This window comes from Coloeus monedula (assembly GCF_965178545.1).
Source record: "Coloeus monedula genome assembly, chromosome: 2".
NCBI lineage: Eukaryota > Metazoa > Chordata > Aves > Passeriformes > Corvidae > Coloeus > Coloeus monedula.
Window position 1 is genome coordinate 88,247,179 of NC_138782.1, and position 22,799 is coordinate 88,269,977.

The window sequence follows — 22,799 nt, forward strand, 5'->3', positions numbered from 1 at the left end:
TTCCCGAACCGGGGGAGGTGGCTTGGACCCGGGCTCCGCCCGGGGGTGCGGCTTAGGCTTCTGAGCCGCCCATCAACCCACCCTCTGAGGCTGCCTCTTCGGGAAACTCGATCCAGGGGATGGGCTGGGATTGATTGGCATCTTGCTGCCCCAGCCCCGCAGTGGGCTGGGTCACTGCAACAGGAGTAGAATTGGTAAGAAAATATGAGGACAGAGGAAAGGTTTATCAAGTCTATGTAGGAATCTAGGAAAGTGAATAAGAAGTTGTGAATAAGAAGTTGAGCCATATAATAGAGGATTAGAGAGATATGATCCTGCCTCTGGTCCAAGAGAGGTTTTGCATAATGGAATGCTAAAGCAGCCTTTATTTTTAGAGAATCATAAAGGCAGCATTTAAGTAACCTCGACAAATAGAGGCAAGGAAATGGAGTTGCACAAGCTGTAAGAGCTGATCTCCATACAGGAGATGTGACAGACTGAAAGGAGAAAGCAGGTATCAAGGAAGTTCTCATCCTGAGCAAGGCTTAGGATTTAAGAAGACAGTTAACCAGAAAATGTACAATATAAAAGAGTAATGTTACCTTTTCACTGCCCCTCCATCTGGTGTAAAAAAGAAGAAAAAACCCATGAATAGTCTCTTTTATTTATTCTGCTGAATTTTTAATTTGGTAGTCTGATGTATTTAAAAATGTTTGTGAGATTTTCTGCTTGCTGTTGTGCTAGTCTTTGTTCTGTACCTGTGGTTTTGTGTGAATATGTGTGTAAGGAAAGAAAAGGAAAGCTCTGCCAAAGAAATTACTTTAATTCTCTGGTTCTACCTATTTACATATTTCTTCCCAGTGGCTATAATATTTTGCTTCCTTAACCTACAGTTAACCACTGTGAATTCTTCCTAAACAAGTGGTGACTTATTTGGCTTATACAAAGAATTTTAAGATTTGTGAGAAACTCATGCAGGAACTTGACCTGTGTCTATGGGAGTTCATATTCACTCCACAGAGCTCCAAAATGTAAAAGCCAGGGTTTCAGTTGTTTTGAGTAGGCATGTGAGTTGTGGCCTCTGCTGAGGTCAGTAGAGCTATGTCTATTTTATCAGGCGATGACCTAAAGATGTGACCTTATGAAGGATGATTTGCGTAGTGTAAGTGGACTGGGTTATACTACAGGGCTTGATTGTAGTCATTAGAAGCATGGTAACTGAGAGATGAACCTTCTACATAATCTTCTAAATTATTTTTCTGAGTAATTCCTTTGTTTAACTGTATTTATTTTGTAGTTACATTTTGTGGAATATTTTTCCTTTTCTCATAATAGAGCCTGTGCCAGCACCAGTTAACCTCAGAATCACAGATATAACCCCAAATAGTTTCAGAGGTACTTGGGATCATGGAGCTCCAGATGTCTCTCTATATAGAATAACATGGGGACCCTATGGAAGAGAAAAACAGGAGGTAAGAATAGACAGCCACCGTATGCTTTTGAGGGCAGTCTCTCAGAGGGTGTATTATTAAACTCAGAAATGTAATTGATAAATGGCCTACAACTTGCAAACCCTCTTGTCGTGCTCCATAGAAATCCAGTGAGAAGGTGTAGGACATATACTTACAGCCACTTGCAGTGATGTTACTGAGTGAAAAGTTACTCAGTTCTATCCCACTCTGTTTGCCTGTTTCATTTGTATGTTTTGGTTTTGTTTATTTATTTTTTTCCTTTTTCTTTAATTTTTTCACAAGACTATCTTAAATGGGGATGAGAATAGTTTGGTCTTTGAAAATTTGAATCCAGATACATTATATGATGTCTCAGTTACTGCCATCTATCCTGATGAATCAGAAAGTGATGAGCTCATTGGCAGTGAACGAACATGTAAGTAAATAAAGGGATTCTGCATGTTGTTGTTCGTAGTTATTAAAACAGAAGGCATATACATACAAGAATTCTGAAAATTCTTTCTACTTTTTTCCTAGTACCCTTGGTACCTATCACTACACAAGGTAAGAATCTGAATTTCCAGGTACCATTTTATTGAAGGAAACTCATAGCTCTCTTTTTCTAAACTGTGACGAATGTTGACATTAAAAAACTGAGATCATTTAATAAATATTATTGTGTATTTGGGAGAATACTAAACACTAGATTACCACATGTTTATTATTTTACAAACATTACAGTTTATGTTCCCCTGTACTTAATACATTCTACTCTTGATCAGGCATTCATGCAGCCCTAAAACTGTGAATGAAGTGTTTGTCTCTGCTCTTTGGTGAACTTCATATTTATTCTTTTCTTTATTATGCTTCTCAGCCCCAAAGAGTGGCCCACGAAACCTTCAGGTGTACAATGCAACTTCCCACAGTTTGACTGTGAAATGGGATCCTGCCAGTGGTCGAGTGCAGAGATACAGGATCATTTACCAGCCTATCAGTGGGGATGGCCCTGAACAGTTGGTAACTAATTTTGAAGTGCTAAAGTTATTCAACCTTAAATGAACCTTCTGCAAAGTAATCCATTAGAATAATTTCTTTTCAAAGCACAACACTCTAGATATTAATCACCTTTTGCATGAAGATTTGTATTTATAGTGAATAAGTATATACTCCCACCTTTTTTTTCTCCCCTTTCAAATCCAAGTTAGAATACTCTTAATTGAGCAGCAATAACTTTGGATGCATCCTGTTTTCCCAAAAATCACATAGTCATAGACTCATTTAGGTTGGAAAAGATCTTTGAGATCATAAACTCCAACTGTTTATCTATAGAGAAAATTAAAGTGCATTGAGGAATAAGTCAATCAGCATGTAAGGCTAAAAGTCACAGATAAAAGTGTCACAACAATATGAACTACCATGACTACTTTCATAGTCCAGAGTTTTCCACTGTTTTCATAGTGTGGTTCACGTGCTATCAGAGGACTTTGCCGTGAAACATGCTGTGAACAGCTGAGACTGTCTTTTGCCACTCTAGGGTCAGAATAGCCACCCAGAGGTAGCAGTTTAAAAAAAAAAAATCCATGCAAAAAATGTGCTAATGAAGTATTTAAGGTGTTTTAGACTCTTAATATGATGAGAACCTGTAATTCTATGGAGAATAGAATTACATATATATAGTATATATATATAGTATATATATACATATATAGTACTCTGTGATCAGCCAGCTTCCCTGTGTTGTCAGCAAGAACTGTTTTGACTACTGGCAGCCTATGCAACACAGCCTGGGAATGGTAATTCAGTCAGGCTGTTTATCAGAAGTGTGTGCTACTTAAAAATGCCCTATTCTGTAGTGGGAGGCTGTTGCGGTTACTGTCAGATGAGTCACAGAAACAGTCTCAGATGAGAGCCACATTCATTTAGCTTGCTCCTGTAATCGGAGATCACACATGTTCAGAAGTATATCTAGGAATATTTACTTTAGAATCAGTTGGATATTTACACACACATTTTAACTCTCTTCTGAACAACATGCATTTGGGTTGAGGTAATTGAAATGTATATTAAGTAGTCAAACAAAATTTTAGTGAGAAATCACTAGAGGAATAAGGAGCAGCAATAAGTTCAATTAATATCTGTAATTAAATGCTGGTAGTGGAGTAAAAAGAGAATTATGATAATTCTCATGAAATCTGTGCAAAGAATGCAGTTAAGAGACTTAATTGCTTACGGCTGGATAGAATCAGGCAGTGACAGTTGGGGAAAACACCTCTAAGGAGAGCACACAGAACTCTCATACTCTGTTCATGGCATTTAATGTCTGTCTTCTAATGACTTGCCGTCATAGGATCATAATTCCTTGTCTTCTTTTGCTACTCTGATATTTTATTAAACTGTAGATGCTGAGTAGGCAGCAGAACAGTCCCCACCAAGGTACTTAAAACAGAATTTCTGGAGGGCTTTTATGTCTGACATTTAATGGTCTCAGCACCAAGAAGAATCACAGGTGATTTGAAGATAGGTCTGCAAAAACTGCACACAGAACTGCAGAGAACATGATCATTTAGGGTTAGGCTTTGAAAGGCAGCCAGATACGAAAATGTAGAGGTAGCCATGACGGGATGATAGAAGCATTTGTGCTTTGAAAGGAGCTTTGTCCACTTGAGTACAAAAACCCCCTTAGATTGTAAGTTAAAATAGTCTGCTTGTAAATTAAAATAATCTACTGCTATGAAATGTGAAGATGTGTAAATGCTTGCTTGTTATCAGTTCTTCATGAACAGTTGATTTTAACTGTTATGCTGAACACACTAGCTGAATAGGCTTTGAAAATGTGCAGATAGTCTTAAAAGTACAAAGAATGATAGGGTATATGCAGTTACAATATAATTTGTGCTGGTACAGAACTGGCAGTTGATGTATAATTGTGGTTGTATGCAAGGTCGGAGATTTTAAAGAATAGTGGCTTTGTGTCTAAACTTGCTAAAACCAGTATGTACTAAGTATTACTACTGTTCAATGTCTGCTGTCAGTGTCAGTCACAAGAGCATTGCAGCACTTGGTACATCAGAGTGTTTTCTACTCTGCATCAAATGCTTGCGTTCTTTACTATACCAGTAAGCACAAAAGAGACAGTATAAAAGGGATTTTAATATTTTCCTTTTGTTTTGCTGCAGACTACCGTTGGAGGACGACAGAACAGTGTGGTGATACAGAAGCTGCAGCCTGACACACCATATACTATTACTGTTTCATCAATGTATGCAGACGGTGAGGGGGGACGAATGACAGGACGAGGCAGAACCAGTAAGTAATTTCTTCATGTCTTCTTATTAGGTACAAAACAATATTGATGTATTGCTTTTCAGAAGAGCTGAGAAAAATTTCTTAAGGTGAAATACATCTCATCTGTATTTGTCATTTGTCCTTTGGTGGCTTTCAAGTTTCTAAAGTAAGAACACCTGTCAGTCTACTGGCTGTAGAGAAATCCTGGACCACTTTGACCACCAGCCTTTGACTGGATTTTTACAGTTTTTACAGCTGAGAGAAACTCTAATGTTACTATGGAACTTCTTCCTCATTTTAATTTGCTTAATTGTTTTATGCCATAATGCAGTAAATGCCTTAAAGCATCTGAAGACATGTTACTCTCATATATGTGTACTTTTAAGCACCTTCAGTTGAGAGGCTGACCTTTAGAGTGTGCACTTTAGGACTCCACCATTTTATGTTGATGCATTCTTTTGATCCTGCTATAGAAATCATGGAGTGATTTGCTATCAGACACACTCCAGGTATAAAAGTAATTTCAATACATTTAATTAATTAATTATCTAACCATAAATTTATTAATTCAGTTGCATTTACTTTAATTATGAGCTTGCAATGGAAAGTCAGACTAAGCAATGTGTTTGGTAAGGATTGAAGAAAAAAATCCTAGTGTTCTCATTGCATAATTCCAAAATGGTATCCATGAATAAATTTTTCTAACTAGCATTGCTTATGCTGTTGGATGGGGCTGGATGTTCTGATTAATGAAGACAAATAAGGTTTAACATGAGCTACTAAACCTATTTTTAACATTTCCTAAGGATACATTACAGAGGCATGGTCTGACAACAAAAATGAGAGAATAGCGTTCCACATTTCTGACAGGTCATTGATCTGTTTCAGAACCCCTCACCACTGTGAAGAACTTGCTAGTTTATGATCCAACCACCAGTACTTTGAATGTTCGATGGGATCATGCAGAAGGGAGTCCTCGCCAGTACAAAGTGTTTTATGGTCCTACAGCTGGAGGTGCAGAAGAAATGGTAAATTCTTCATGTGGATCTCACTAACCATCTCAGATAAATTACAGCTCATGGTGCTAGTGAGTGAAATGCTGCTGAGAGAAGTAGATCTTGTTTGCCTATGCACTGGCTTTTTTTCTGTTCATAGCCACCCTGAAGAAAATGCACAGCACTGCCATGAAAGTTCCTCCTATATGTATTACAGATGTTTGATTTCATATAGTAGACCATCAGTGATTAGTTCTTAGCATGGGATTTAATACCACACACAATTTTTTATTTCTTTATTCCTAGGGCACTATGTGTGAGTGTAAAACTGACTTCAGGGTGTACAAAAGGTTATAAAGTTAGCAGACCTAGTTTCTACCCATTTTTACTGCTAAGAAATTATGTGACTGTAGTGTCATGTGACTGTAGTGTGAAATGTGACCGTTTCGCAAATGGTATTTGTGAAAGCAGAAAAATGCACATTCTAATGTCCTCAAATTATTTAATTACCAAAGAGCTAAAAGAATCCTGAAAATATGAAATCCTTGCTGCAGACTAGGGAATATTGTTTCCCAGTTGTGATTCTTTTTCTACATGACTGCAATTTAATGTGCCCATGAAATGAGTCGTACATGAATGCCATTGTTTCAATAGCAACTGAAGTACTACTGATGCCAAATATTCTTAAACGCTGTGGAGTTTTATTTCCTAACATGAGCTCTTCATTACATGTTTGGTTTTTTTTTGGTTGTTTTTTTGATTTAGTGATACTTTAATGCCTCTGAGCTGCTAAATAGTGGTCACTAAAGAGATCACTGCAGATTCTGCTACTTTCATTAGTACAGCAGGATCTGGACCCAAAAGTGGAAAGAGCTATAAGGGATTATGTAGAAAAGCATAGAAATAATTTGTATTGAGTCTGAGATAGAACATTCTTGAAAGGCAATTCCAGAAGATACCATGAACCATGTTATTTTAAGCTTCACCTTTTGTAAAGTTTTTATCACATCCAGTCTGGAAATGAGATATGGTAGGGGAGTAAGTGAGAAATAAAACGGCTTAATTTTTTTTTTTTGGCATGTTTTTGTAAGTTTCTTGACTCTTCCTTTCTTTTTAAATTTGTAGACCACAGTACCAGGAAATACAAACTATGTCATCCTGAGGACTCTTGAACCCAACACACCTTACACTGTAACTGTGGTTCCAGTTTTCCCAGAGGGGGATGGTGGACGTACCTCTGACACTGGACGCACTTGTAAGTAAAATGGTCCTTTCCAAGAATATACTAGGATTTTTTTATTAATGGCCTCAGATCATTAGAAATTGATTTTACATCAGAAGTGGAAGTTTATTTTCCCTAAAGCTAAAACATAAGTGCCAAAAACTCTGTTTACCTGCTTGGTTATTGTTGCAGCTCCGTAATTTATTCTGTTTCCTTTGCTTTCCTTCCTTTCCGTTTTTGTTTTCCTTCCTTTCTTGTGGAGACTTTCAGTCCACTTATCTCAGGCAAGCTCAGCTGCAAAGTTGTGCAGCACATTTACTGTTTACTTCACAGAATAGTAAAATTTTAATTGTAGTTCTAGTAGCACTACTGGTGAACAAACAGCAAATATTAGTGTTGATCCATGCTAATGTCTACACCATGTACTTAAAATTTTCCAGGAAGTTTGAGCTGCTAATGTCAACTTGACATTACACATTACACATTAAAATGTGTAGTTTGTGACTATTTTTCATACATGTCTGATCAACAGTAGGATAACAAAGTGTTATGATCATACTTTCAATTTGCAGTACAAGCACATACTTTGCTGCCTGGTACGGAAGTTTGGAATGACTAAACATGGAGATTCTTAGCTTTGTAAATTTTGAGGTAACAAAAGTAATGTGTTTATCTTGGGCTGAGGTGCTTTTCAACTTCTTTTGAGCACTGTTGTAAATTCAAGTAGAAATACAACTTACACAAGCAACTTTGTAAAATTTAATTTAAATTATCCTTGATCTAGTGGAGAGAGGAACACCAAGAAACATTCACGTTTACAATCCCACACCAAACAGCATGAATGTCCGATGGGAACCTGCTCCAGGTCCAGTACAGCAATATAGAATTAATTATGCTCCACTGACTGGCCCAAGGCCATCAGAATCTGTAAGTAATTTAGTTTTTATACTATTAGTCAAATGTGTGCAGAGAATATTGCTTCCTTCAATGAGTGTAAAAAATAATAGTAAACTCAGGCCAACTGTCTGCTCAGGAGAGTCTCTACTGAAAGCCCAGTGTTTATAGGAGTCTAATCCATTGTTAAAAAGGCTTAATTTGGTGAAATGAAAGCAATAAGAAATAAGACTCTCCCATTTAAAACTCTGTATTGAGGATATCATACCGCAGGTAAAGATGAATTAAATTAACCCTTTTTTTTTTTTTTTAAGAGAGTAGGAGATAACAAATATTTATTAGGAATTATGTAATTATGAAATCAGATGCCAGGTTTATGTGATTTTACCACTAAACCACCTGCTTACCCCAAACCGTTACTGTTTAGTGGGGGTTGGTGAGCAGTGAAGTCTGGATATGGGGGTAAAAAAGTGCCCTACAGGTATGAAGTAAGAGTTCTTGGGTTTGTGTAGAAATAAGTGCAGTTTTAAACTTCTACCATGAATGTACTTATGCAAAATGTACACCCATATTGTACATGTAGATGTACATGTTTTTATGTAAGGAATTCTGAGGACTTTTTATGTCTTTTATATGTCAGTAAACTGTGACTGAATTTACTTTTTTAGTTTTTGTTAATAAATGTTTCTCCTTTTTTTTCTGAACTATTGTAATGTAAAATGTAAAAAAATAACAATTCTATTTGCAGACTGAGAGCTCCTTGGTTGGTTTTTTTTTACCTGTTACTGAATTTTCATCAATATTGCTTGTTTATTTTAAACTTGTGTGTTTTTCTTGGACAGTGTGCAGCATGGTCATGTTCTAAATTTTTCTATATTTTATTCAAATTGTTTTCTAAAAAGAAATGGTATAAACTGAAACATTATTTATATAGATGCTTTTTGTTCCTGCTTTTTTAGATTGTGGTACCAGCCAACACTCGTGATGTGATTCTGGAGCGCTTGACTCCTGACACTGCTTACTCAATAAATGTTATAGCTCTGTATGCAGATGGAGAGGGAAATCCAAGCCAAGCACAGGGAAGAACATGTAAGAGGCAATCAGTACTTGTGTTGTGAAATATATGTCAAAATTGGTGTGAGAAGAACTTATAAAATTGGTTACGATTACAAGTAATGTGAGCCGTTTAGTGCAACCCTGAATTAATGTGTCTGTGTTATGGCTGCAGCAATTGCAGGCCGCTGTGGCAGGAAACTTTTGCTATGCTGTCTGTCAGTTGTGGTACTTGAATAATTAGCAACGTAATTTTCAATTGGGAAATAAGCTTAATTTGAATGTGTTAGACTTTAAAGCCTGTTCTCAAAATCAAATTACAGGCAAATAACGATTTGTCTTTTGTAAAGAAAAAATAGCATATTAAAATGGGTAAGATTAGTTGTCAGCAGAAAAAAAAGTGTTCATGTTCTGTCTAACATGGTAATTGTATGTGTTGGCGTCCTCAGATGTTTGGTTTTTTGCTGCAGACACCTAAACACCAAAATATCCTTGTTATAACTTCTCTCATAGGATCTGGTTGGCTGATGCTTAGCTTCTTTAAAATTCATACTAGAAATAACATGTACAGAACCTGTTGACAGCAATAATTTTGCTTCTTCTATGTTATCCCTGTGAAATCTCCATATTCATCTAAAATTTGAAGATGTGACAGGCTATAGTTATACTTGTCTGCAGGAGTTTGAGAAGCAGAATGTATGTAGATGCTCACTTTGCACATCTGGGTGTTCTCTCCCTTCCATTTTGCTCCAGTTCCTCCAGCCGGGCTCTCTTTCTATTTAAGACCTTCAGGCACTGCCATATTATCATTGATTTAATCTCCCCATGTATATTTATTTATTCAGGGTTTCAGGAAGGGCCCTTGACTTTGGCTTCAGGGCAACATTTGAATTGATGAGGGTGGCGCTGAACGAGAGGTATCATACCCCATACAACCTTCTGTATTTTCATTCTTTAGTGCCTCGCAGTGGTCCAAGGAATGTGAGAGTATTTGATGAGACTACAAACAGCCTTTCTGTACAATGGGACCATGCTGATGGGCCAGTCCAGCAGTACAGAATCATTTACTCACCCACTGTGGGAGACCCTATCGATGAATATGTAAGTTCTGTAATTCCTTAGTAAGCACTGAGGTGTTCTCAGCCAATTCTTTAGGCTACAGAAAAACCGAGACACTTGTTCTACACGTAGTACACGTTGCAGGCTCCATGGCTTCTCTGGACATTGCTGTAAATGTTAAGAGGCCATGGTTTGTAGAAAACAGGTTTGGTTTTTTTTTCATGAAGCTGCAGAACATATATGGTTTAAAAACAAATATGTGTGTAAAATAATGTTGAATATGTGAGTCACACATTAATTAGAATATTCTGAACAGAATCTGCTTCCTGGCATTTTGTTCAAATGTGATACATTTGAATAGCCATCTATTACTTCATACTCTATTCATTTCAAAGTCACTGTGCTAAAATACAGAATAAATATGAGTCTGCATTTTGTAAATCGAAGAGAGTTAGCAAGAGTCTAATACGACAACAATGATAACGTTGATTCAGCATCTAACTTGCTGTTCTAAGTTTCAGTATGAATTGTAAGCGTTTGTGTTTCATTTCCTGCAGCTTAATGCTAGCACAAGTTATTCTGAGGCTTATAAAATTCATGGAGTATTTATAGCAAAGCTAAGCTCAGATCCTGCAGAGGTCAATGGCAGAGTTCCTGCCAACTGCCACCAGCCAAAATGACATGTATAGAGTGCTATTTAAATGCTATTATTGCTTTTATATTATTGTATAGCACATGCTGAAAATTCACTGTTTGAAAATTCCCTACTGTACTTGTTAATCAGGGCACACATATTTGTCAACGCACATATCTTCTTTGCAGAAAAGATTGGACAATCCATAAAAACAGCAAGTCTCAAACAACCAAAAATTTTACTCAAGTATTCATAGCAAATGCTGACTGGCATGTGCTTTTGAGATAGATACCTCAAGTTACTTCCCATAGTTTCAGTGCTTTATGTCTTCCTTATGGAGCAGGGTCACTTTTGGGATTATACCTACATTTTCATTGGAAGTCAGCAATAGTGCATGGCTGCATAAGGAAGTTGAGGAGACTGAGGGGTGCATAAATAGAGATTTTTTTATATGTCAGTATATTTAGAGCTTCCTTCTCAGAATAACCTATTTCTGCCAAGAAAACAAACACAACATTATGAATTTTTACCTTTCTGTGAGGGAAGAGTACTGAAATCTTGGTGAAGAACTGCAGCATCTCAGTCTGATGTGAGGGTTGGGACTGAAGAGTCAATTTGATTTATGTTTTTGTGATGGCCACAGTGTTTTGTAATTCAAAATAGCAAATACTGATAACTGTTTACAGGCTATAACCCTTAAGGTATTCTGAATGAATTTTTCTATGGTGGACATAAAAAAGAGTGTGCCAAATGTCAGAGCAAATTTTTGTTTCTGGCTACTGTCATTACTGATCAGTTACAAGACTCTGAGTGTGTTCACCTCTGTTTCTTCTGTGTTCTAGACAACAGTTCCTGGGATAAGGAATAATGTGATACTGCAACCACTGCAGTCAGATACGCCGTATAAAATTACTGTTGTTGCTGTGTATGAAGATGGAGATGGTGGACAACTGACTGGAAATGGCAGAACTGGTAATTATAGTTTTCATGTTGTTTATTCTTTTTTATTTTTAAGACATATTCCTTGAGCACTTCAACATTATTAAGGCTTCATTAAGTTAATTAAATCCTTGATGTGATTGTTACCTTGCAGAGTAACAATCTGCATTTCTAAAGACTGAAAAACAATTACTAGCCTAATTAGAATGGTTTTCTTTCTTTCTTTTTAGTTGGCCTGCTTCCTCCTCAAAATATGTATATAACTGATGAATGGTATACACGTTTCAGAGTTTCCTGGGATCCTTCACCATCCCCTGTTCTTGGCTATAAAATTGTATACAAACCTGTGGGTAAGAAAACTTGTTCATTCTGGGTACACCACTTTGAGAACAGTGAGTAGCTAATGGCAGACCAGAGTAGAAATCATATGTATTAAGAAATGTTTGTGTTAAAGGATCTATTTGTTTCCTTTGTTTACCGATTTTCAGGAAAACTTTAGTCTTATGATCAGTATTCTATAATAAACACAAACTATCAAAGGCAGTTTCATACATTCACAGGGATTGAATTGTATAGTTAAAACTTTATACAGTGACCTGATTTGTTTTTCACCCCTTTAATGCCTCTTGTTCTTCTAAGGCTATGAACTGGTGTGTATGAGATGAGTATTGGACAGGTATTTGAATACTAATGTCCTGAAGAACCATTGTTTTATGTGGCTTTCAAACAATATACATACCTTTCTAGAAGCTGAGCACAAACATTTCACAATAGTTTGTAGAACTGTGTATGTTCTGTTTGCAACATTGTAATATGCTAAAATTTAAGAAATCAATATGCTTTGTTTTAAAAAAAATTAGGTTAACATTTACTGATGTGTAAGAGACGGAATAATTTTGTAGCTCATGTAATCATGATTCTTTCTCTTTCTGTGTTCTTAATGCTTCCTTTCAATCCAAGGTTCAAATGAGCCCAGGGAGTTTTTTGTGGGAGAAGTGACTTCCTACACTTTGCATAATCTGTCTCCCAGTACTACTTATGATGTGAATGTCTATGCCCAGTATGATTCTGGAATGAGTGTACCTTTGACAGATCAAGGCACTACATGTAAGTCAGAAGGATTTTGTTATAGTTATGCTGGATACATATGCTGGTCTGAGACAACATTGATTAAGAGAAGATTTTGATGGCTGGTTGCTGGGAAGCCTGTGCATCGTCTCATGGAGAATACTTGTCATCTGTCCATGATGTAGATCTTAAAAACATGAATCTTAGAAACAGTAATGAAGATACATTTTTAAGTGATGACTTGATGAAATAAAATTTTCTACTTTACTTCCTAAAATTTTTTAAGCTATATTTGGAGTCAGTCTTTAACTCACTGCAGGGTACTACAGAATCTAACCATGTTACTAAGTGGGTCTAGGCTTTTTGATACTCTGCTTTTACCCCTTAGGAATGTCCAGTGACTTTGATGATGGCCTCAGCTAAGAAACTTCTAAAAATTTCTTCACTTATGATGAATCAAGCATCCTGACTCAGTACATTCTTTTCAGACTGCCATATATATGAGTCACATTTTCATTTTTGGAAGTTTCTTATTTTGTAAAGAAATCAACTTCATGTGAAAACTTGTAAAATGAGCTGTTACCCAATATGGGACTTGGAGCCTTTGTAAATAGCTAGGTGGGGATCTGTAGGATGTAAAATAAAGAGACTTGACTAGAATTGGTCTTTCTTTATGCAAATATTTTTAAAAATCAAGTTCCAGACCAGCACTGCTAATATAATTTTCATTTTGTTGTGCTTTACCTATTACATGCTATTTTCCAGAGAACAATTTCTCTCTTTCTCTTTTCATAGTATATTTGAATGTCACTGACCTAACAAGTTACAAAGTGGGTTGGGATACTTTCTGTATCCGGTGGTCACCTCATCGGTCAGCGACTTCCTACAGACTGAAGCTAAACCCAGCTGATGGTAAGTACATTCTATTTTTAGCATTTTCTGGAAACATATTGTCTTATGTCAGTGACAGCACCACTTATTTGGGTTGATGGCAAGCACCAACCATAGTGATACATCTGGTTGGGTTTTAAAGCTCTGAACATAAACTGTTTTTCTTGGGTGGTGAAAAAGCTTCAAAGAGGAAGTGCTGCTTATTGTCAAGTGAACCTACATCTACCCAGTTGCCTGGTTCCACATGTACACTGCAATTGTAATTTCCAGTGTGCTCCAGGGTTCATAACAGTCACACAATTTTGGTCTAGAAAGGCTGTTACGGGACAAGAATAAGACTGTTGTCCCATTGTCTCCCCTCAAGAAGTTTCTTCATTTCTACACTTACGTATAGATATATGAGAAGGGAAGTAATAGGTTCTAACTTTCTTTCCGTTGGGATTTTTTGGACAGGTTCCAGAGGACAGGAAATCACAATTCGTGGGTCAGAAACGAGCCACTGTTTTACTGGCCTCTCACCAGACACAGAATACAATGCTACTGTCTTTGTTCAGACCCCTAACCTTGAGGGACCTCCAGTCTCTATGAGGGAGCATACAGGTAGGTAACAGATACTGTGAACTTTCCGTTTTAGCTATAGAATTTGTCCTGCTTCAGCTGTAGAATAAAATTATTATTTCTTTTCAGTCCTCAAACCTACAGAGGCACCAACTCCACCGCCTACACCTCCTCCACCTCCCACAATCCCTCCAGCTCGGGATGGTATGTTTATTTCTAGAATTATTCAATATTTTTATGTAGCTGCTGTACTACTTCATCGTTTACCTCAATTTTTCGTAACTTTAAGTAAATTTAAAGCCAGCACAGAATTTCAGAAATGAAGATTGAGACCTTTTCTAATGCCATCCCTATTTTCTAGAGCTTTACTAGACTTCAGCATTTCCTGGTTTAGAACAGCAAGATGCAAACCTTTGGGGAAAAAATTTTTGATATTCTATAGCTCTGCAGAAAGTCTATGAGATTATCTGCTGAGAGCAGATAATTTATGTTTTATGGTAGATGATCAGAAAAAAATGTAATTCAAAACATTTACATTTTATTCTTGAGGTCTTTCACATTTCTTGAAATTTTCTTTGATGTATTTTAATAAATTTTTTTGTGTAGAGCATTCGTCATCTGCCAAGTTGACTGTGTGGTAGTAGACATTTACTAAATATTTGTCATTCTTCAATTCTCGAATTTTGAAGTAATATTTATTTCATGGTGATGTGGTTGATGTATTTTAAGCATTCCTTTTCTTGGACTTTCAGTATGCAGAGGTGCCAAAGCAGACATAGTATTCTTGACTGATGCTTCCTGGAGTATTGGTGATGATAATTTCAACAAAGTAGTGAAATTTGTTTTTAGTACAGTAGGAGCCTTTGATCTAATCAATCCTGCTGGAATCCAGGTAAGTTTGTTATTCCCATTGGGTACATTTTGGAGGGAAATGGAAGATGAAGATGAATTTCTTCTTGCAGAATGCTGTCATATTTTGAATTAGATTGTTGTACAAAACATGTATATGGGTGTGCATGCCTATTATTTAATAAATATATTTGCCATTTTATAAATACAAGGGAAATCCAGTCTATTTTGAGATGTTAATATTCTGAAATACAAAAGTTACAGTGTGTGCAAATCCTCCAGGTAGAGAAGCTGGGATGATGTATGGTCAATTTTATATTTTTGTTTATTTGTGTAGGGCATCAACAACTGGCACATATCCTAGATTTTGTCTCTGTAATATCAGAAATCTGTTTTAGAGACATTCTGACTTTTGATTGAGGGTTACTTTTTAATTTCTTAGTGTAGAAAATGAGTCTTGTGCATGCAGCGTCCATCTGGCCTGCTGTTGCTGAGCTCCCTAGAATACTACTGCACTAAATAGCAGAATCCCTTTGAAAAAGGCACTTGCAGATGTCTTTTCATGCTGTGATAATGTGGGTCTGCTCCACAGTGGGCGTAGTAAAAGTATGAAAAGGTCCTCTTGATGAATTAGTGCATTTTGAGAGAGTAAACAGTAATATCTAATGAGATTATAATAGATTTTCAGCAGTACCAGGCTGATCATAGTTATGTCAAAGTAACTTCCTGTCAGGCTTCTTACCATAAGCATTGCACCATTATCAGTTTTCTTCTACTTGTAGGAAGCTGGATGAAATCACTGTCTAAGTTCCCATAACCATTTCTCTTTCACTAGATGAAATGAATGACATGAGGTCTGAGAGAGTTTCTTATATGGTATTTCTGGAGTGTTGCAGAAAGCTGCAGGTGCAATGCATTTTCTTTGGTCAGAAGGCTGACAGGATATTTGCATTGTTAAAGGTCTGCTTTTCATGTTCTAGGCATATTTTTAGTAATTTGATTCCCTATCTCTAACTTTCTAGACTTTAAAGGAAAAGATCTCCTTAAATTCACTCTGTCTCAGACACTCTTTATCATTATAGCTTGAGTCTATACTGGGTAGTTTTCTTTTCCATTTGTTTTTTGTTTAATATTTTTTGCTTGCTATATATGTGGGTCCCCAGCCTGGAAACAGAGAAGACAATATAGGTGAGAGACACATGTAAACACTAATGTTTAGTAAAATAATGAAGTCACATACCTCTTGAGGTGCAACAAGCTAAGGTTTTGAATTGAAATTTAATAATTTTAAAAGGGGAATTTACTACAACAGATGTGAATATATACATACAGAAATATTTCTATTCATCATTAAAATAGTATACTATAATATTGCAAGTTAACAGAATATTAAAAGGAGAAAAATAAGAAAAATATTTAAAGATTATTTAGGAATAAATATTCGTGATTGTATTTCAGTATTTAAGGCAAGACTATACACTTATGTACGTATCCAACTTTATTGGCAATTCTATTGACAAATTCTTTTTTATTCCTAAAAAAACAGCTGGAAGAAGTTTAATAGATACTGTACATCTGCTCAGAAGTAGAGAATAGGCATATATACCTCACCATAGTAATAGCAAGAATTTGATCATATGCATTTAATGACATTTTATACACAGAAAAGAAAGAAAGAAAAAAGGAAGGAAGGAAAGAAAGAAAAGAGAGCTGTGTGCACATTGCTGTGATGGCTATATATAAAAATATGTATGTGTGTGCAGAATTGGACATATTTGAGAAAAGAATTTTTGATTATTTAAGACTTATTAATATACAAAATTACATATTTCAGTAGAGAGAGTTGGTATGAATGTGGAGTTAACACGACTGAACACTGTGTTATATTCCATTTCAGGTTTCGTTTGTGCAGTACAGTGATGAGGCAAAATCTGAATTTAAACTGAATACATTTGATGACAAAGCCCAGGCCCTGGGAGCTCTTCAAAATATTCAGTACAGAGGAGGAAACACAAGGACAGGTATTTATGGGCTGTAATTATATTTCTTTAAGATAAAATATTTTCAGAAACTGCATAATTATCCTATATTGCATGGCTGAAGAATTAGGTTTTTCTGTTGTGTTTTAGCTCTGTGACTGTTGCCCTTACGAAATAAAAGAATTCTTCTCTTGTGGATAGTATGAATGATTCCTTGTTTATTGTACACTTTGCAGGCAAAGCTCTAACATTTATCAAAGAAAAGGTTTTGACTTGGGAGAGTGGCATGAGGCGAGGTGTTCCCAAGGTACTTGTTGTTGTGACAGATGGTCGGTCTCAGGATGAGGTGAGGAAAGCTGCAACGGTTATACAGCACTCTGGTAAGCAATTCACAGCACCTGGCTGTTTCATTTCTGTGTTGCTTCAATTATCTGGGAATCATTTACTCATCCTTTATGGACTTGGAAATGTATTCTGAGTATTTGGGAAAGCCTCAAAACTATTCAAAGAATTTGCGCTCCCTGAACCTAGACTTACATTTTCTTTCTTAAGCCCTGTCTCCGGGGAAGGATGTGGCTTCTCAAAGGTTTCAACTAATTCCTCATGCATACCATTTCAAAGATGTGACATTTGGTTACTTCTTTCTCTTTTTGGTGTGTGGACCCCAGGGATCATTGGGAAGTGTACTCTGTACTAGTGCTTATGCTTTAATGGGCCTGGTTTGCTGAGGTTTATGTTTTATCTGGTATAAGCCAGTGGATCTCCAGTTAAAGTAACAGTTTTTGAAGGAGCTGGGTCTGAATGGACTCCTTTATTGCCTTTTGAGCTAAGAAGCACTGCACTTCCTCATAAGATTTTATGATTGTCGCTTATGTGAGTGTAGTAATCTGTTCCTGTCCCAGCATTCAGCATTTTGTGTTTCAGTGCATGAACCACCTAGTTCTGATCTCTAGGCATGTAGATATTGTACTTCTTTATGGGAATCACATGCATGTAAACCAAAAAGCAGTCATCTTCTCTGTCTCTGTAATCCAAAAGAATTAGCTCTGTCTAGATAGTTCCTCAGTCTCCCTGGACAATATGTTTCAGTGCTTAATTACCGTGCTAGTAGGAGACCTTTGTCTTGCATTTCACCTAAGTCTTTCTTCATGCTAGTGAGATTGTTGTCTTCATTTACCTAGTTACCCAGGAAAGAAGCTGATCACTGTCTGCTGTAATGGGCCTTCATATTCGAAACCTGTTGTCACCTCCTCTTTTTGTCTTCTCTTTTCTAGACTAAGCAAACCTATTTTCTTCAATCTCATGTTGATGATGTTTTCAAAACATCTTACCATTTTTAGTTTCCTCTCTACTTGCTTTGTTTTCTACACATATCAAAGCATGCTTAAAGCTGGACAGAGAATTTCAGCCAAAATTTCACCAGAACTGGCTACAGGGGAATAATTATGTTCTTAAAAAAAACCAACCAAACAAACAACAACTTTTATCACTTGAAATAAATGTGAATTCTGGTTTCAGCCTCCAACTGGCATTTCCAATGTCTGTGCAGTTTCTCTTCAATGAAATTTACATCTGGTGGTATGATTGACTTCTAGGGTCTGGTTCTTCTCATTTGACTTACGACATCTGACAACTAAATGTCTAGTCTAAGGTCATCGTGTAGGGTCCTTTTATGACTGGTGAAGAGAGCAACATATAGGCATCTATAGACAATGACTTTTCCTATCCTGAAGTCAGCATGTCAGGGAGATAAGATGAATTGCTTTCTGAATCTGCTTATGTCAATCTGGTGATTATAGAGAAAAACTAGACAACTTAATTTGGAAAGTAGAAGCTGGTGAGGTGAGTACTACTCTGATAAAGAGAACTAAAGAGGCATGAGATGCAAGAGATGGAAACAGACAACTGGGTAACTAATGGTCTGTACAGGTTTTGGCCACAGAACAGATTTAAGATACTGTAGAGTTGAGAGAATTGTACATTTTGTATTAAAGAGTGAGGGAACTATGTAGCCAAGGCTGCATGAGACTGGATAATACCCCAAAAAGCAATGAAAGAGGAGAAAGTTTTGAAAGAAAAATGCAAAAACCAGTCTGAAACCGTCTGAGCTTTGACAGGATGAAAAGAGATTCAGAATGTGTAGATCATAGGTAGATCCTCGCAAGTCAATGGTTTGTGCAATATTGACAGGAAAAATGTTAATATATGTTTACTACATTTTAAATAACAAGTGTTATTTTTACAGGCTTCAGTGTCTTTGTGGTTGGTGTGGCTGATGTAGATTACAATGAACTGGCCAAGATTGCCAGCAAGCCCAGTGAGCGTCATGTATTTATTGTTGATGACTTTGATGCCTTTGAAAAGATTCAAGACAACCTCGTCACCTTTGTGTGTGAGACAGCTACCTCAAGTGAGTAAAAGACATCGGTTTCCCTTTTCCCAAATTAATATGTTTGCTTATATACTGCTACAAGTGAGTGGTGGGCTGACCTTGGCTGGATGCTGGGTGCCCACCAAAGCTGCTCTATCACTTGTCTTCTCAGCTGAACAGGGAAGAGAAAATAAAACGAAAGGCTCATGGATTGAGATAAAGGCAGGGAGAAATCACTGAGCAGTTACTGTCACAGGCAAAAAAGACTCAATGTGGGGAAAAAAATAACTTATTATCAATGAAATCAGAGTAGGATAAGGAGAAATAAAATCAAGTATTAAAAACCTTCCCCCTGCCCCTCCCTTCTTCCTGGGGTTAGCTTTACTCCCAGTTTTCTCTGTCTCCTCACCCTGGGCACCACAGGGGTACAGAGAATGAGGGCTGTGGTCAGTTCATCACATATTGTCTCTGCTGCTCCTTCCTTCCCAGGGGCAGTAGTCTTCAAACTCTTCCTCTGCTCCAGTGGTAGACAGTCCTCCACAAACTTCTCAACATGGGTTCTCCCCATGGGCTTCAGTTCTTCATGAACTGCTCCAGTGTGGGTCACAGAATCACCTTGTTAGGGTTGGAAGGGACCTCTGGAGATCATCCAGTCCAATGCCCCTGCCAAGGCAGGATCACCTGGAGCAGGTTACACAGGAACACATCCACATGGGTTTTGAATGTCTCCAGAGAGGGAGACTCCACAACCTCCCTGGGCAGGCTGTTCCAGTGCTCTGCCACCCTCAACATAAATAAGTTCTTCCTCATATTGAGGCGAAGCTTCTTGTGTTTTAGTTTATGGCCTTTGCTCCTTTCTCTGTTGCTCGGCACTTCTGAAAAGAGTCTGGCACCATCCTCTTGACACCCACCTTTGAGATATTTATATGTGTTAATGAGATCACCTCTCAGTCTTCTCTAGACTAAACAGGCTCATCTTTCTCAGTCTCTCCTCATAAGAGAACTGCTCCAGACCCCTCATCTTCATGCTCTGCTGCTGGAACCCTTCCAGTAACTCCTAGTCTTTCTTGTAATGAGGAGCCCAGAACTGGACATGGCACTCCAGATGTGGCCTCACTAGGGCCAAACAGAGGGGCAGGATCACTTGTGTTACCTGCTGGCCACTCTTCCTGATGCACACCTGGATATTATTGGCCTCCCTGGCTGCAAGGGCACTGCCAGCTCATAGTCAACCTGTTACCCACCAAAGCTCCCATGTCATTCTCAGCAGAACTGCTTTCTAGTAGGTCAGCCCCCAGCCTCGACTTGGGGTTATTCCTCTCCACGTGCAGGACCCTACACTTGCCCTTGTTGAACCTCATTAGGTCCCTTCTACATGGTGCAATCCTTCAGGCACAGCCTACTCCATTTTGGGTCTCTCATGGGGTCACAAGTCCCACCAGCAAACCTGTTCTGGCGTGGGCTCCTCTCTTCACGGGTCCTGCCAGGAGCCTGCTCCAGTATGGGCTTCCCACAGCATCACAGCCTCCTTCAGACATTCATCTGCTCTTCCACAGGGTCCTCCAGGGGCTGCAGGTGGATATCTGCTTCTCTGTGGACTTCCACAGGCTGCAGGATCACAGCCTGCCTCACCATAATCTTCCACAGTTAAGACCAGTGGAATCTTTGCTCTGGTGCCTGCAGGTTGTTGTGTCATTCCAACACACACAATCCTCAACCCCAGCCACCACCCCTGTTAAATCTGTTATCCCCCAGTCACTACCACTGTTGCTGATGGGCTCAGCCTGGGCCAGTGATGGCTCTGTCTTGGAACCAGATGGAACTGACTCTGTTGGGCATAAGGGAAGCTTCTGGCAGCTTCTCACAGAAATCACCCTTGTAGCTCCCACATTACCAAAACCTTGCCATGCAAACCCAATACAAGTTGCCATCTTATTTAAGGTACATCAGAAGACATGTTCATGTTAAAAAGTTAGATTTCATAATAACTGGACATAGTTTAAGGGTGCAAGTTAATTTTTAAAATTTTGGAGTGAGTATTGTATTTTATGTAATCTCATCTTGCATTTCAAAAGTACTAGTATAACAAGGAAAGAGTAACAGTCACTGACAACATTAAGAAGTAGAATGATGCCTAATGTGAACCACAGGGCACAACTGGTCTCTTATTTACCACTGGAATAGGGGTGCTAAGATGTACAGCTATAGTGTGTGATGCTGTTTTAAAATTATCTAAATAAAGCTCAGTTGTTTACTCAAGTGAAATCCTTCTATGGCAAAAATAAGAAATTCTCAGGCCTGTCACGTGGAGCTGCTTGTTCCCTAACTGCCTCATCTGCTGGCTTCTGCGGAGCCACATAAATATGCAGTTATTTCTTGTGAATCTGACAGCTATTATGCAGCTTGACTCATGCCTTAAATATTAATGGAAAGACTGTGTCATTGTCCTCCTTTCTTCTTATGAATTATACTCTTGAAATATTTGGGGTTCATTTGTTATTCCATACAATTTGTCACAGTAGAAATACCCTACTAAAAGTGATGAGTAAAGATTTTGACATTACATCTACCACAGCTCAGGGCACAGTATGAAAAATGTAACAAAAATTGTCTCATAATTAATAATAGCACAGACATCTTGGTAATAAAATTTTCTGAAGTATACATATGTTCATATCCTGTTAGGCTTAGTAGTTTTGAATTATATGTTGTTTCATGTCTTTCAGCTTGTCCCCTTATTTACTTGGAGGGATACACTTCACCTGGTAAGTAAGTCTCTAATATTTTGGCATAGGTCCATTTGTGTCTTTTACAGCTCTACAGTGTTTCTGTTTTTTATTTTCTCTCTGGACTTAAAGGTTTCAAGATGCTGGAATCATACAATCTAACAGAGAAGCATTTTGCTTCTGTACAAGGAGTTTCACTGGAATCAGGCTCCTTCCCAAGCTATGTAGCATATAGACTCCACAAAAATGCCTTTGTCAGCCAGCCAATACGGTAAGTAAACCTAAAGACTTGTATTTAGGGTGACCAGATGATGAAGGATTAACAGATTGTATAGATAGCATTTGTGTTTTATGGAAGATGCCTTAATTTAATGTTCTTTTTACTGAGCTTCAAGAAATATACTCCGAAGAACATCTATCATTGTTTTCATTAAATGCTAATCTATTTCTTCCATTGCAGTCACAGTTCACTATTAATCTAGTTGTTTATTTTTCTTTGAGATTATGCTTATTAAGCATTCAAATTGCATATAATCCACAGTTTATACTTGGGCAGTTGAGCAACAGCCTCCTTACTACAATGAATTCCATGTTGCTGGACAGAAATGGTTTCAATATGGAGGGAATAGCATCACTTTTTTCAGAAGCATCATTCTTACTACAGTAGGCAGCACACTGATGCCATTGACCTAGGGTAGTTTCTCCTCTACTTGTCTTGCCTTATTTGGCAAATGGAGCAGAGTTTTCAAGGGCCTGTGGTCTTAGAGCTTGGTTAGGGATGGGTAACAGATGGTCATTCTTGCCAACATTTTTTCCCAAAGGAAAACAAGACTTAGTTAGCAGTTA

General features: G+C 37.6%; 1 protein-coding gene across 1 annotated transcript in view; it reads left to right on the forward strand.

The window, feature by feature from the left end:
* COL12A1 (collagen type XII alpha 1 chain) overlaps nucleotides 1-22,799 on the forward strand; it is a 100,956-nt gene that overhangs the window by 50,057 nt on the left and 28,100 nt on the right. Inside the window, exons 28-49 of the mRNA XM_082302941.1 lie at nucleotides 1,315-1,451; nucleotides 1,734-1,866; nucleotides 1,968-1,994; nucleotides 2,305-2,447; nucleotides 4,607-4,736; nucleotides 5,604-5,743; nucleotides 6,836-6,965; nucleotides 7,717-7,859; nucleotides 8,786-8,915; nucleotides 9,838-9,980; nucleotides 11,415-11,544; nucleotides 11,742-11,861; nucleotides 12,472-12,618; nucleotides 13,375-13,491; nucleotides 13,924-14,070; nucleotides 14,158-14,232; nucleotides 14,781-14,920; nucleotides 16,775-16,898; nucleotides 17,093-17,236; nucleotides 19,102-19,266; nucleotides 21,954-21,992; nucleotides 22,086-22,224. Of these exons, the coding sequence (XP_082159067.1) occupies nucleotides 1,315-1,451; nucleotides 1,734-1,866; nucleotides 1,968-1,994; nucleotides 2,305-2,447; nucleotides 4,607-4,736; nucleotides 5,604-5,743; nucleotides 6,836-6,965; nucleotides 7,717-7,859; nucleotides 8,786-8,915; nucleotides 9,838-9,980; nucleotides 11,415-11,544; nucleotides 11,742-11,861; nucleotides 12,472-12,618; nucleotides 13,375-13,491; nucleotides 13,924-14,070; nucleotides 14,158-14,232; nucleotides 14,781-14,920; nucleotides 16,775-16,898; nucleotides 17,093-17,236; nucleotides 19,102-19,266; nucleotides 21,954-21,992; nucleotides 22,086-22,224 (2,743 nt within the window). The remainder of the gene's footprint in view (nucleotides 1-1,314; nucleotides 1,452-1,733; nucleotides 1,867-1,967; nucleotides 1,995-2,304; nucleotides 2,448-4,606; nucleotides 4,737-5,603; nucleotides 5,744-6,835; nucleotides 6,966-7,716; nucleotides 7,860-8,785; nucleotides 8,916-9,837; nucleotides 9,981-11,414; nucleotides 11,545-11,741; nucleotides 11,862-12,471; nucleotides 12,619-13,374; nucleotides 13,492-13,923; nucleotides 14,071-14,157; nucleotides 14,233-14,780; nucleotides 14,921-16,774; nucleotides 16,899-17,092; nucleotides 17,237-19,101; nucleotides 19,267-21,953; nucleotides 21,993-22,085; nucleotides 22,225-22,799) is intronic.